The 15,087-nt window shown below is 41.8% G+C and overlaps 1 protein-coding gene across 17 annotated transcripts in view; it reads left to right on the forward strand.

Annotated features, from left to right (window-relative positions):
- The window catches only part of RUBCNL (rubicon like autophagy enhancer), a 95,370-nt gene that overhangs the window by 65,432 nt on the left and 14,851 nt on the right, over nucleotides 1-15,087 (forward strand). For 7 of the 17 annotated variants that reach the window (XM_063595767.1, XM_055096696.2, XM_008968174.5 and 4 more), the window contains 7 exons: nucleotides 324-980; nucleotides 4,114-4,196; nucleotides 4,680-4,890; nucleotides 9,702-9,800; nucleotides 10,299-10,359; nucleotides 11,322-11,454; nucleotides 13,264-13,409. In XM_063595767.1, coding sequence (XP_063451837.1) covers nucleotides 446-980; nucleotides 4,114-4,196; nucleotides 4,680-4,890; nucleotides 9,702-9,800; nucleotides 10,299-10,359; nucleotides 11,322-11,454; nucleotides 13,264-13,409 — 1,268 coding nt within the window. In that variant the 5' untranslated portion in view covers nucleotides 324-445. The remainder of the gene's footprint in view (nucleotides 1-323; nucleotides 981-4,113; nucleotides 4,197-4,679; nucleotides 4,891-9,701; nucleotides 9,801-10,298; nucleotides 10,360-11,321; nucleotides 11,455-13,263; nucleotides 13,410-15,087) is intronic. The other 10 variants (XM_055096704.2, XM_055096703.2, XM_055096701.2 and 7 more) reach the window with 3 other exon arrangements.

The raw sequence follows: 15,087 nt of genomic DNA on the forward strand, positions 1-15,087 counted from the left end.
TTTGACATTTAATTTTATTAAAATAATTTTGATGCATGGATGTTTTACATTTTTATGGTATTTATCAGTTGATCCTTTGTGATTTCTTAATTTTATGCTTTGAAGAATGTTTCCTCTCCCAATGTCAAGCCTCTGTAGGTTTACTGCTAGTTTTATGGCTGATTTATTTATTTTTTCACTTATAAATCCAAGCAGGCTTTACTATGTTGGATAGAGCCAAGTACAGACTTCTAAATTTTTTGGGTTTTGCCATCTCAAAATAATTTGTAGCCAAAATACAATTGAATTCTTACTTATTTTGAATGATTCTTTGCTCATTGCAGAATAGCTCTCCAGACCCCCAGCTGGCCATGTGGTGAGTTCAGGGCCCAAATCAAGTAGTACCAGCAACCAGGGAACTCCTATCTGTTTTGAATGGATTCACACCAGCCACAAGCCTGGAAAGATGGTGTCACAGTTTACAGTCAGGCAGGATTCTCCTGTGGAGCCCTGGGAAGGGATCAGCGATCACTCTGGCATTATTGATGGTTCGCCCAGACTCCTGAACACTGACCATCCTCCTTGCCAATTAGACATCAGGCTCATGAGGCACAAAGCTCTCTGGATTAACCCCCAGGATGTGCAGCAACAGCCGCAGGACTTGCAATCTCAGGTGCCAGCAGCAGGGAACAGTGGGACCCATTTTGTGACAGATGCTGCCTCTCCCTCAGGCCCTTCACCTTCGTGCCTCGGGGACTCCCTGGCAGAGACAACGTTGTCTGAGGATACCACAGACTCCGTTGGCAGCGCTTCTCCCCATGGCTCGAGTGAAAAGAGTAGCAGCTTCTCTCTGTCCTCAACAGAGGTACACATGGTCCGCCCAGGATACTCTCATCGGGTGTCTCTGCCCACAAGCCCTAGGATTTTGGCCACCTCCCCATATCCTGAGACTGACAATGCTTTTTTTGAGCCTTCCCATCTGACATCTTCTGCTGATGAAGGTAATTTTAGTAGGTGACCTCCCTCATTCCTCTCTGTTCACACCCTTGCTTCGCCTTGCTCTAAAGCCTGCCTTGTTGTCTTCCCCATGGGACAATGCATTGCCTCATCTAATATTGTCAGCAGCCCAGCCATCTGGGCGGTCACAACAGGTGAAATCAAATATTGGCTTTCTCCTTAGACTGCAGAGAATTGTTATCTTTTTAGCTTAACATAGTTGATAATCAGTGCCATGTGCCATCTTTAAGCTGGTGTCTGCCTTCAGGAACTTAGAGCTCATTAAATTGTCTACAAGGGAGAGCATCGGAAGCACTCTCAAGTCAGTGTGGAGGTTGGAGGTGTTTCCAGACAGCCACGGGGTCTGCATTTCACACCAGTACCTAGTAGGTGGTGAAGTCACTTCACTTGTTATATTTACCTGTATAGAATCTGACAGGAAAATAGTAAGATTTTTAAACAATAACTACAGTTTCCCCTGAAGACTATACAAAACCCCTTTTTATTAAAACAAGGGCTCTCACTGCTATGAAGTAATGTACATATTCCTAAGACCCTAAAATTCCTAAAAATTGGATAATCCATGTGAAGTACTATTCAAGAGTCAATAAATTAGCTATTATTGTTATAATCTGTGACATATTTATTTCATTTAAAAATATTTGTTATAGTCACACTTGTCATTATTAATTTACATTTCTATTCAAACCCTAGTATAAATAATCAATGAAGCTTTTTCTTTCAAAGCAATTTAAAAAGTCATCAGTCTGCCTGCTGCCTGCCTGTCTATTTCTCTGTATATTTATTTCTCACTAGCAGGAGCTCATCTTCCCCCTTACCTAAAATATGGAGTTTATGTGTTCTTTTGGAAATGTTTGAGCAATCAAAGATGATGACAGTCTTTAACACATTTATTCATTGCTTAAGAAGAACAAATTTTGGACAATCTTTCAATGGTTAATTTTGAGATAAGGACCAAGTTTGAGCAAAATGACAAGACTGATTACAGGCCTTTTTTTTTTTTTTTTTTTTTTTCTTTCTATTTTTTTGCTCACTTGCTTGGATAGTTCTAAGAATTAAGAGTGACTTGCAAATTTAGTAGTGGCTAAGTGAGAGATTAGTCTTAATAGATTGTCTTATAGAGGAAAGCCCTCTCTCCCCAACAGAGAACCACCATAATGACAAGTTATAATAAACTGAAGATGATCTTTGGGGCCTAGCATACCCTTGCCTGAAACTTTTTATTCTATCATGGTACAGGAAGTAGTTCTACAATTTAAAATTATCCTTTAGCTTTTTCTTTTACTCAGAAAGAAAACAGATACCCCAGCCCCTTTTGCCCAAAGACAAGGACTCCCAACAGCTCCTGTCAGTGCCTTTAGAAACAACTCACGGAATGTTTTGAGAATATCTGTTAAACTCAGTAAGGGGATTCATTCTTTAAGATTAAGAAAAAGAAGCCTTGAGTGATCTGGTTCTTTCCTTCTCTGGTGCGGAGGCAGCAATAGGGAAAACAGCCATTGGCCACTAAGATGTGGACATTCCTATGACCGCTGCATCTCAGATGGCGGCAAAAGGGTTTTCTTTTTTCAGAAAATACTTTAGGGAAAGACTATCGGCCTCTGTAAGCATTTCTTAAGGCTGTAGGAAGGGATTCCACAGTTTATTTTGTTGGCATAGGAACTACACATTTACAAGCACTTTCACCTTCCTTTATCTCCTTAATGTCCTGATAAATATCCCAATTTAAGGGCTGAGAGCGTTTTGATGCAGAGGCACAGCTGGTGAACGGACAGCTGGAACTGGAATCCACTCTGTTCCGATTCTTCTCTGTGCTCTTTCCTCTATACTCAGAGTCTGCAAACTATGACCTGTGGACCAAATCCTGCCAGCTTCCTGTTTTTATAAATGAATTTCTCTTTTGTCTATAGCTGCTTTCTCACTACAGCGGCAGAAGAGAGTGGTTGAAACAGATACTGTATGGCTCTCAGATCCTCCAATATATACCAGCTAGCTGTTTACAGGAAAAGTTTGCCAGCCATAGCTTCTGAAGCTAAGAAGTCCAAATTTTTCCATGCAACAACTACTTTCTTGAACATGAAGCAAGGGATTTGAATGACTCTGCTTGCAACTCCATCATGCTGAGAGCTGTGTCACCACCATGTGCAGCATTTTGTTCTAATTTAGCAGGTTGGGACATCTCAGCTCTTGACACAGAAATTTTTGCTTTAAATGCTGCAGTAAGAAATCACATGACAGAAAAAATGTTTGTTTTGATGGTGGTCATTGCCAGTAATGGAGTGGCTAAGGGTGCAGGAATGGATGTGTCAGCAGAATGTACCTTCTGCAGTTTGTTGGTTTTGACTGGAAGAAGACTAACTTAGAGAAGCAATGCTGACCTTTTTTGGATGGATTTTATTTCTCTAGACAGGAGGTTTAGGGCTGGGTGCAGTGGCTCAATCTGCCTGTAATCTCAGTGCTTTGGGAGGCTGAGGTGGAAGGATAGCTTGAGCCCAGTGATTTGAGACCAGCCTGGGCAAGCTAATGAGACCCCCATCTCTGCAAAAATAATTTAGAAAATCAGCTGGTCATGGTGGCACCTGTAATCTCAGCTGCTAGGGAGGCTGAGGTGGAAGAATCACTTGAGCCCAGGAGGTTGAAGCCGCACTAAAGTGTGATCACGCCGCTGCACTCTAGCCTGGGTGACAGAGCGAGATATTATCTCAAAAGAAGAAGAAAAAAGGAAGTTTAAGATCAATCACAATGAGCTAGAGAAGCGATCTCATAATCCTTCCCTGCTTTTGGACTGTGGCTTCTCACTCTACCCCAGCCCCTGTTGGGATTTCCCAGGACCCTATTCTCTTTCTACCCTCTTTTCCTCATTGGTCTCCTCCACTCTGGTGGCTGAGGATACCTCCCAGTTACTCCAACAGCCTCTCCTAGAAATGATCATCATTAAAGCAATATCTGTAAGACCTGCCATCGGAAAGATCTTTCTTTTCCTGTCATCTGAATTTATTCTAGAATTGTGCTTATTTTTTTACGTTATTTAAAAGCCACTTCCTATAATTGTTTTATTTTATTAGGTAATCTTTAAACTCCCTTTTCCCCATTTTTAACAATTTGCTATATTGGCAGGTGCTGTTCAAGTCAGTAGAAGAACCATTTCTTTGAATTCCTTCTCACCAGAGGTATTTGTGCTGCCTGTTGATGTAGAAAAGGTGAATGCTATCTTCTTTCTTTTTAACCATAGAGTCTTAATCCTTTAGATAGTGTTGTTCTGATTTAAATCTGGAAACTTCAATTTGATGAATCATTACAAATAGGTTTCCTTTCAGCATTTGATTGATGGAGACTGCCAGAAACACTAAGCTAAGAAGGGTTCCGAGGCAGTGCCTGTGCTCAGCTGGAAAGTTTTCTGTGATTGATGAATGATGTCTGGCATTAGGCTTCCCCCAACCTAAGGTTTTGTATAACAAGAAATCCAACTTGAGTTGTCCATTGATTATAGTAAGCCAAATCTATGTCTCTGGACAATGTGTGCTATACGTCATAGAGTGACCTATGATAACTCAGTTAAATGAATATTTATACTGATATGCATTAATTCCACTTAAATAGAGCATATTGATTTTTCAAATCTAATATACCCTCCATGAAAAAGTTGATTATGCTTGTATTTTAATTGATTTCTTTTTCTGCAGGAAAATGCCCACTTTTATGTTGCAGATATGATTATATCAGCAATGGAGAAAATGAAGTGTAACATTCTGAGTCAACAGCAGACAGAGAGCTGGAGTAAAGAAGAAGTCAGTGGGTTACTTGGGAGTGATCAGCCTGACTCTGAAATGACTTTTGATACCAACATAAAGCAAGAGTCTGGGTCTTCTACTTCTTCATACAGTGGCTATGAAGGCAAGTTGGGCAAATATGAGAAAGCTGTATGTTATGTGTTTCACATATATCTCCTCTGTAATTACCCTTTATCCACGGGGCATATATTCCAAGACCCCCAGTGGAAGCCTGAACCTTCAGATAGTACCAAACGCTATATACACTACTTTTTTTTTGTTCTTGTAACCAAGAGGGTTACTAAGTGACTAGTGGGTGGGTAGTATATACAGTGTGGTATGCTGGACAAAGGATGATTCATGTTCCAGAGGGGACATGGCAAGACGTGTGGGAGTTCATCATCCTACTCAGGATGGTGCACAATTTAAAACTTAAGAATTGTTCATTTCTGGAACTTTTCATTGAATATTTTTGGACCAGTTGACTGCAGGTAACTAAAACCACGGGAAGTAAAACTGCAGATAAAGGAGGACAAATGTATGTCTTTAAATCCTTTGTCTAAAAACTTCTTGAGTAACCTCTGTAATCCTCACCCTTTCTGCCATCTTGGGTCAGGATTGGTTATCATGCTCCGTTCAGTTGTCAAATCCTATGTTTTGTTTTGTTTTGTTCTTTTAATCTTGGACTTCATCCTACTTTTTCACTGGAAATAAAAGTGGCTGATGTCTCCTCGTCCTTTGTTTTCTGTCACATGGCATTCTCCTAGCTGTTCTTACACCATCTTTCCTTTTCCAATGAATCTTCTTTTTTTCGTTCAGTAATGGGCCTGTGCTGTGCTAGGTGCTGAACATCAACAGTATGCAGGGTGTGCTCCTTCCCTCAAGGAGTCTGCGTGCTGGAGCATGGGACCGGGAAGCCCTGTGGGGTAACTTGTAGAACAGAGGTGGGGACCCAGCACAGTGCGTCACTGTCACTGAGGAGGAGTGCCTCGGCTCACTCTGGGACCTGGGGGCTCTTCCCCGAGGGATGAGTGCCTAAGCTGATAGCTCATGTTAGGGTTTGCTACTTTCTTACCATTTCTTAAGTCCTGCCTCCAGTCCTATATTCTTTTTTTAATCTGTATTTGCTTCCTGGCAGATTTAACCTACTATACACCTTCAATTATTCCTTCTCAGCTATTATCTCCTGAATCTATATTTTCAGTCCTGGACATCTCTTCTAAGTGCTTGCTCTCTATGGCTGGAGGCTTGTCCGTCTGGCTGGCCCCCTAGGACCTGTAACTTAATACTTCATTTCTGGGTGACTTAAAATGCTTCATTTTATTCATTGTTGATATATGTTCACTGCAACATAAAGGTGGGCGTAGTTAACCTATAACTTAATATGTCTAAACTAGTCATCTCTCCATCACTCTCTCACAATCCCCTTCTTTCCAAAGAAAACCACTAAAGCTTGCTTTTCTTCTTGACTTCCTTTACTACACGTTAATCAGGAATACTCAATAACAAAGGAAGAACTCACTCCATATGGTGTGTAGCATAATGCCTGGCACAGAATAGGTATATGATCAAATACCTGTTGAATGCACTAACTGGCTCAAATTAAAAGGGTTGTTTTGTCTTAAGATATAGAACATTCTCACTGAACCCAGTGGTGGGAAATATATCTGGGACACATATGACCAGTATAGACAAAGCTCCAGTGTCTATCTTTTCGGGGACTTTGGGCCTCTCATCTCTTCTTTTCTAGCAATTGCTTCATTCTTTTTCTGTAGCCTACCTACTTCTACCCACCCCTGGCATCTAGTTTCAGCTCTGCAGTCTTCCTGACCACTCAGCCAGGTCACAGCTCAACAACTCAGTTTTGCAGGACCCTCAGTCCAGATCCCAGGACAGAGCACCTGATGGGCCTTACCTTGGTTAGATGTCCATAACTGGTTGGTCAGATGCAGCCAGGGGGCGGGAAAATCTGATATGGACGATCATGCCCTCTGAGGCTACCAGTAGGGAGAAAATGAATGTGGGTAGAGAAGAAGTAATTCCTATTTAGTATACTGGACTCTTCCTTCTTCTGTGGTCTTGTGCTCCTGTCCCGTTTCTAGTTAGTAAACAAATCAATCCTGACTTCTCAGTCGTAATCACTTCTCTTCCATCCATTTCCCATTTCTATCCCTTACCTGGCCCGCTGCAGTAGCCTTCTGGCTAGTCATTTTGTAAGGACTACAATTTAGTTCTTTAATACCGATTTGGTTTAATTTTCTCTCTTTACTTTCAACTTGTTTCCCCTAGTTGATCCTGCATGTATCTGTCTTCCTGGATCACAACTTTTTATCCTCTATAATGGCTTGCCGACCTTTTGCCACATTTTATTCTGGAATTTTTAGCCTTGTGGCATCCGGCTGCTTCCTGCCTTTTAAACAGGAATCTCCTGCCATTCCCCTTGGCTGGATGGTGGGCTGTAGTTGAACTAGACTGTGTATAGTTGCTGGCAGACATTTCCCCCCATGGCTTTGGGAAGGATGTCCTGAAATGTGGGTTCCCCCAGTAACCACACATCAGGTCTTTCATCCTTCGCATCCTTCAGAAGCAATGTCCTGCCACTGTCACTGTGACATGCTCCCTGGTTTGTATCCCAGGGGAGGAGCACCATCCATGTGGAATGAAACACAGGTTGTGCTCCAGAATGCTCCAGTGCCATCTGCATGCTCATCTTTCCCTGGAGTTGTGTAGTGCAGAACCTTGCCTCAGAAATTCTCAAGGCCCATGCAATGCAACTGTGTTTTTTGTGTGTGTATGTGGTTTAGGTCTGTTAGTATCTCAGCTCCCTCATGAGATTTTTTTTTTTTTTTTGAGATGGAGTCTTTCTCTGTTGCCCAGGCCGGAGTAGAGTGGTGCGATCTCGGCTCACAGCAACCTCTACCTCCCATGTTCAAACCATTCTTCTGCCTCAGCCTCCCAAATAGCTGGGATTACAGCCGCACACCATCACGCCCAGCTAATTTTTGTATTTTTAGTAGAGACGAGCTTTCACCATGTTGGCCAGGCTGGTCTCAAACTCCTGACCTCAGGTGATCCGCTTGCCTCGGCCTCCCAAATTGCTGGGATTACAGGCACGAGCCACCACACTCAGCCTTTCATGAGATTTTAAACTCTTAGATGGCTGAGAAATTGTCTTCTTTGTATTTGTGTTTAGTATAATGCCTTGTCTGAAATAGGTATTTTTATAAATAGTGGTTGGGTGTAAATTGATGGTAGCTGAAACTTTAAGAAAACATGAATAAATATGAATATGTTAAATGAAAATTAAGAATATTTCTATCCTCCAAATATAAATATTTATCTTTTATTAAGTACTTCTTTTGTGACATTTGTGGCAATAGATGTTCCTCCATGAGGTGGGTTGGTATTACTCAAACTGCCAGTTGGTCCTGAGAACATTAAAAAAAAAAACAAGGGTAGAAAATAGCAGAGTGCATCTCACTGAGGGTGAGCAATGTTTCCTGAAAGTTTTTTTTTTTTATCAGTTAAACATATTATTGTGTCTGTACTAAGTCACAATGTAAATTGTACGTTACTATGGATGATGGGCAAAAGACAGTGAAAAACACAGATGGGTGCTCTTACCCCCATTCTATCCATGAGGAAACTGCAGCTGGAAGTGGTGGTTGTCCATCGTCACCCAGCTAGAATGGGTTCTGTCTTAAAGTCAGCCAGCCTACTGCAAAACCCTTCACATAACTTCTGTTTTTTTTGAGATGGAGTCTGTCTGTGTTGCCTAGGCTGGAGTGCAATGGTGTGGTTTTAGCTTACTGCAACCTCTGCCTCCCAGGTTCAAGCGATTCTCCGGCCTCAACCTCCCAAGTAGCTGGGACTACAGGCACCTGCCACCACGCCTGGCTAATTTTTTTTGTATTTTTAGTAGAGATGGGGTTTCACCTTGTTGGCCAGTCTGGTCTCAAACTCCTGACCTTGTGATCCGCCTGCCTCAGCCTCCCAAAGTGCTGGGATTACAGGCATGAGCCACCGCGCCCAGCCCACATAACTTCTATGTAAACTATGGGCTAGGCTATTTCCTTAAACAACTGTATTCCTTTTTCTGTGTTTCTCTCCTATGTTTATTCAAATGAAGACAGTTTTACAAATTTATATTTACAATGATTATATAATTATATTAATAATATAATAATGATTATTAATGCTATTATTATCAGTATTATTAATAGTATTAATACTATTCATACTACTAGTATTAATAATCATGTTGCTATAGTTTTCACTTTTTTTTTTTTTTTGAGACAGGGTCTTACTCTGTCACCCAGGCTGGAGTGCAGTGGCATGATCTCAGCTCACTACAATCTCCGCCTCCCAGGCTCAAGTGATTCTCCCACCTCAGTCTTTTGAGCAGCTGGGACTACAGGCACTGGCCAGGCCACCACACTGGGCTAATTTTTTTGTATTTTTTGTAGAGACGGGGGTTCTGCCATGTTGCCCAGGCTGGACTTGAACTCCTGGGCTCAAGTGATTCTCCTACCTCAGCCTCCTGAGTAGCTGGGACTACAAGTGCACGCCCCTGCCCCTGGCAGATTTACATTTTTAAATGATAGTATTTAATCGTGTGATTTGCAAAATCAATTTCCTATTATTAAACGTTTAGATGCTTTCAGTGTTTCAATATTTTAAAACATTGGATGGACTGCAGATAGCTTCTTTGTGATGAAAGCCTTCCGAGTAGCTGGGACTACAGGCACTTAATCATAGTGCAAAAAGAACACACAAATAGTTCCCCAGTTTTTTAATTCTTTAAGTTGAAATGTTTAATTCTCTTAAACTTTTAGCCCTCTTCATTTCCCAATTTCTATTTAGTTGGGTGTTGCAGGTTGTACAGTTTTTCTTTTTCTTCTTATTGGTAAAAACCTCCTTCCTTTCTTTGTCTAGGTTGTGCTGTGTTACAGGTCAGCCCAGTGACTGAAACACGTACTTACCATGATGTGAAAGAGATTTGCAAATGCGATGTTGATGAATTTGTTATTTTAGGTAAGATTTGGAAACTGTTTGGATGTGACTGACTGCCTCCCCAATCCCATCCGCATACACACACTAACATGCATCACACACAACACTACGTTACAGTGGCATTCAAACCAACTTCTTCCAAAATCAGATTATGGCCCTGATAAATAAATAAATATATATATATATATATATATGATGTTCTTGTTTCAAATGTCTGGATAGCTAATCTCTCATCTCACTTGTAGAGTTGAATGAAAAAGCAGATATTCATTATGGTCGGATATCTCTTTGGCCTCTCAGTTATATTTTGGTGAAATTTCAGATGAAATCCCATCTTTGATCATTATCTGTCCTCTCATTATCTGTTCTGTCCATTTCTCAGAACCTGAAGCATGGAGATGCTGAATAATTTGCTCTTTCTGAGATGCAGGGAGTGATTTTAGTGTTCTTATAAAATGGACTGCAATTAAATGAAACAGACTAAAAGACCTCACCACTCTTTCTTTTATTTTCCCACAGAGCTTGGAGATTTTAATGATATCACAGAAACCTGTAGCTGTTCCTGCAGCTCCTCTAAGAGGTATCTGTCTTCCGTGCACAGTGCACATAGACCCTTGGGCTGTCACCTCTGAGGCAGTGTGAACACTAGGCCTCTGACATTCTGGGCCCACTTTAGCTAGTTCCAGTGATTTGTTCCCATGAATCTAGGAGATTATCACCTAGAAATGAAACAATCACCCCCAAAGTTTCTATAGTGTTTTACAATATATAAAAGGCTTTTGTATGCATTTTCATTTAATCCTCATTTCAGTTAAACAGGTTGGGTGAATTTTATGTATGCATGTGTGTGTATATTTATGTTTTTGTTGTTGTTGTTTTTGAGACCGAGTTTTGCTCTTGTCACCCAGGGTAGAGTGCAATGGCCCAATCTCGGCTCACTGCAACCTCCGCCTCCTGGGTTCAAGCAATTCTCCTGCCTCAGCCTCCTGAATAGCTGGGATTATAGGCACCTGCCACCACACCTGGTTAATTTTTTTTTTTTTTGTATTTTTAGTAGAGATGGGGTTTCACTATGTTGACCAGGCTGGTCTTGAACTCCTGACCTCAGGTGATCCGCCTGCCTCAGCCTCCCAAAATTCTGGGATTACAGGTGTGAGCCACCATGCCCGACCATATATTTATGTATTTTTAAACCTCATTTTATAGACATAAAAATTGAGACTCATATATAGGATGTGCTTCGGGACACGAAGGCTGTGAGGTAGAAGTCGGGCTTGAATGCAGGTCTTCTGACTCTAAAGCCAGTGCTCTTTCACCACACCTCTAAGTCTTAGTGCCCTCAGTAAATAAAAGATGCTTTATTTATTGAACATGCAGGAGCCATGTTGAGTAAGATGCCTGGTGAGTGATTCATGCGTCATCTCATATGACAGCCTCTTCTGAGTTTTGGGGGCTGGGAAGAACAGTTGAAAACCTCAGGAAGACCCTGAACATACTCCTCATGAATATGGTTTTCCAGTATTTGCATCTCTTACATTTCAGTGTCACTTATGAGCCAGACTTCAATTCTGCAGAACTATTAGCCAAAGAGCTGTACCGCGTGTTCCAGAAGTGCTGGATACTGTCAGTAGTTAATTCTCAGCTGGCAGGTTCCCTGAGTGCAGCTGGCTCGATAGTAAGTATCAAAAAAAATTGACCTTGAATTGAAAGTTCCTAAATCCTCATTTTGCCTGCCCTGTTCACTTTAAACATTTGTCTTTCCTTGTATGGTCACTGGATATTAGGGGAGACTCAAAATGAATGAGGAAACTGGCATGTGTTGAGTACTTATTGTGTACCAGAGACTGTGCTCAGCAGTCCACATTATTTTATTTTATTTATTAATTTTTTTGAGACGGATTCTTGCTCTGTCACCCAGGCTGGAGTGCAGTGGCGCAATCTCAGCTCACTGCAACCTCCGCCTCCTGGGTTCAAGCGATTCTCCTGCCTCAGCCTCCCAAGTAGCTGGGACTACAGGTGCACGCCACCACGCCCAGCTAACTTTTTTGTATTTTTAGTAGAGACAGGGTTTCACCATGCTGGCCAGCTGGTTTCCAGCTCCTGACCTCAAGTGATCTGCCCACCTTGGCCTCTCAAAGTGCTGGGATTATAGGCCTGAGCCACCGTGCCCGGCCAGCAGTCCACATTTTAATCCTCATAAGTATCCTGTTAGGTAGAGGCTGTCCTTATTTTTATTTTTAAGTGGTGGGCCCAGCCTCCCAGCAGGGCTGGTCAGCTGTGAAGCAGGAGTCATGCCCAGGCTGCCTCCTTGGAAAGTACATGTTGGTTCCCTCATGGAACACACTGCTCACTGCTGTCAGAGAGCAAGCAGCCTTCTGAGGGTAGAGAACATTATGACAAAGGCTAAAACAGGGGTAGGGAAAATGCCCTGGAAGTGCAGAGGAAGGAGTGTTTAATTTTACCAGGGGAACTTAGGAAGGCTGACTGCAGATTTCAGAACTTGAGCTAAGTATCGGGCTGGCCAGAACTGTGGCAGGTAGAAAGGTTGGGGGAGGACGTTCTTGGCAAAGGGGAGCTGCAGCAAAAGTGGAGGGGCATGCTATGCCGTTGAGCAGAGTGATTCGGTGCGGTTGGATAATACCCGTTTGTGAGTATTTGTGTCTGAGAGGTTGTTCTTTATGGAAATAAGGTTTGAATGATAGTAGCCAAATTGTGGAGGATGTAGAATGCTAATTTGAGAAGTTTGGATTTTATTTTATTTTATTTTATTTATTTTTTAAGATAGAGTCTCACTCTGTTGCCCAGGGTGGAGTGCAGTGGCACAAGGTCGACTCACTGCAACCTCCACCTCCTGGGTTCAAGCAATTTCTGGCTAACTTCTGTATTTTTAGTAGAGACAGGGTTTCACTATGTTGGCCAGGCTGGTCTCAAACTCCTGACCTCAAGTGATCCACCCACCTCGGCCTCCCAAAGTGCTAGGAAAACAGGCATGAGCCACTGCACCCGGCTGAGAAGTTTGGATTTTAAATGACAGTAGGAAAGTCCAGTGGTTCAGCGGGGAGGCACTGAACATTTGTAAGCAAGGGGAATGGTCTTAATAGAGCTGTTTCTGGGGAAGACTAATAATGATAGGGGTTCTGATTGGTAGCATTTGTCAGTCTGTTGACTAAGAGGGGTGAGGCTTCTGCTATTCATAAATGCATTCCAGGTCAAAATGACCTACTTACAGTAAATTTGAAGTCTGGAAATAAATGAACTAAAAATACTAAGAAAAGTGATCTCATCTGGGTGGTGTTTAAAGCAATTCTCTTGCAGATGGCTTTAGAGATGTGGAGGGCTCTTGGTATGCCCTTTAGTTCAGTTAAAAGCACTGTTAATTTTTCATGGTAAATTTTAATGTTGGAAATACATTTAGATGTTCCTTTAATTTAAATTCTTTGAAATATGCTTAAGTTGTTCCTAAATCATTTTATGTCTTATGCAGGTCGTAAATGAAGAGCATGTCCGAAAAGACTTTGAATCCAGTATGAATGTAGTACAGGAAATTAAATTTAAGTCTAGGATCAGAGGGACTGAAGACTGGGCTCCTCCTAGATTTCAAATCATATTTAATATTCATCCACCACTCAAGTAAGTATGGGCTGTTGCTTGGGCCTCCAATCCATTTAAATCACATTGTGACAGATCCCACCTGACTCTCTATGGCAGTAGGTGAAAAAAATACATATGCTAAAGAACACAGGAAAATTTGTTTTAGGGAAAGGAAAGTTGGCTGTATTTTCTGGCTTAGGATTTTTTTTTTTTTCCTCTTGTTTACCATGGACTTTTGGGGGCTCTGTAAGTTTTGACAAGTTGAGAATTCAGCTATGCAACCCTAATTGTGAATATTGCATAGCAACTCAAAATTAAATAGGCTTAAAGGGGATTTTTTAAAGTGGCTAATATCAAAACTTAAAAATTATATACAATAATTTTTTTAAATTTGTTTCCTTTTTAAAAAAATTAGAGATGGGGTTTCACCATGTTGCCCAGGCTGGTGTTGGACTCCTGGGCTCAAGTGATCTGCCCACCTCAGCCTCCCAAAGTGCTGGGATTACAGGTGTGAGCCACCTCGCTCAGCCTATGATAATTTTAAAAGACTGGACCACTTTATCTTCCAGAACAATCAGTGTGAAATAAAAATGAATGAACAAACTTATAAAAAAGGAACATTGAATCTTAGGGAAAGCACTTGTAGTTAAGAAATGTTACAGAGGCCGGGCACGGTGGCTCACACCTGTCTATAATCCCAGCACTTTGGGAGGCCTAGGCTGGGGTCAGGGATCACCTGATGTCAGGAGTTTGAGGTCAGCCTGGGCAACATGGTGAAACCCTCTCTCTACTAAAAATACAAAAATAAACTAGGTGTGGTGGGTGCAGCCCTCTAATCCCAGCTACTCGGGAGGCTGAGGAGCAAGAATTGCTTTAACCCAGGAGGCAGAGGTTGCAGTGAGCTGAGATTGCACCAGTGCACTCCAGCCTGGGTGACAGAGCGAGACGCGATCTCAAAACCAACAAAAGAAATGTAACAAAATGTAAATAAAAATATGTTTGTTCTCTAAGAAGTAACAAAAGTTCTAAAAGACAAAACAACTAAGATTATGCAAAAAAGGAAATAAACCTATAAATTTAAAGTAATAGTTTAATTGTAATTTGTTCTGAGACTATAGGACAGATTATGATCAAAGATTATACACAAAACATTTTAACCAAGTATAATTTTTCCATCCCTCTTGGTTTGTATTCAGTTTGGTGTGCAAACTGCCAAGTGTTACAAAGGGACCGGTGAGGGTTGTTGACTGTGCCCAAGGGACTAGAGAGAGGTTGACTCTGCCCCACGGAGGTGCCTTATAGACTAGATCTTTCTTTCGTTTTTCTTCTTTTGAGAGAATGCCAAGAAAGTCTGTGGGGCTGCTTGGGCAGAACTCCCTGTCTAGGCATCGTGAGAGGTTGCTTTCCTTAGCCTGGGGTATCTTTTCTTTAGGGGTTTCCTAGGTCCTCACTATGGCACCTGGGCAGAGATTTAGCATATTTTTACCTTGGCCATCTTTTGCTGATCCTGAACTGTAAACAAATTTTACAATTTCCTTGGTATTTCCAAGTCACATGTAAAACTATGGCATAAACAGTTCAATAGAAAATCCCTCAGGCCGGGCACAGTGGCCGATGCCTGTAATCTCAGCACTTTGGGAGGCCGAGGTGGGCGGGATCACCTGAGGTCAGGAGTTCAAGACCAGCCTGGCTAACATGGCAGAACCCCGTCTCTACT

This window comes from Pan paniscus, chromosome 14 (genome assembly GCF_029289425.2).
Source record: "Pan paniscus chromosome 14, NHGRI_mPanPan1-v2.0_pri, whole genome shotgun sequence".
Classification (NCBI taxonomy): Eukaryota; Metazoa; Chordata; class Mammalia; order Primates; family Hominidae; genus Pan; species Pan paniscus.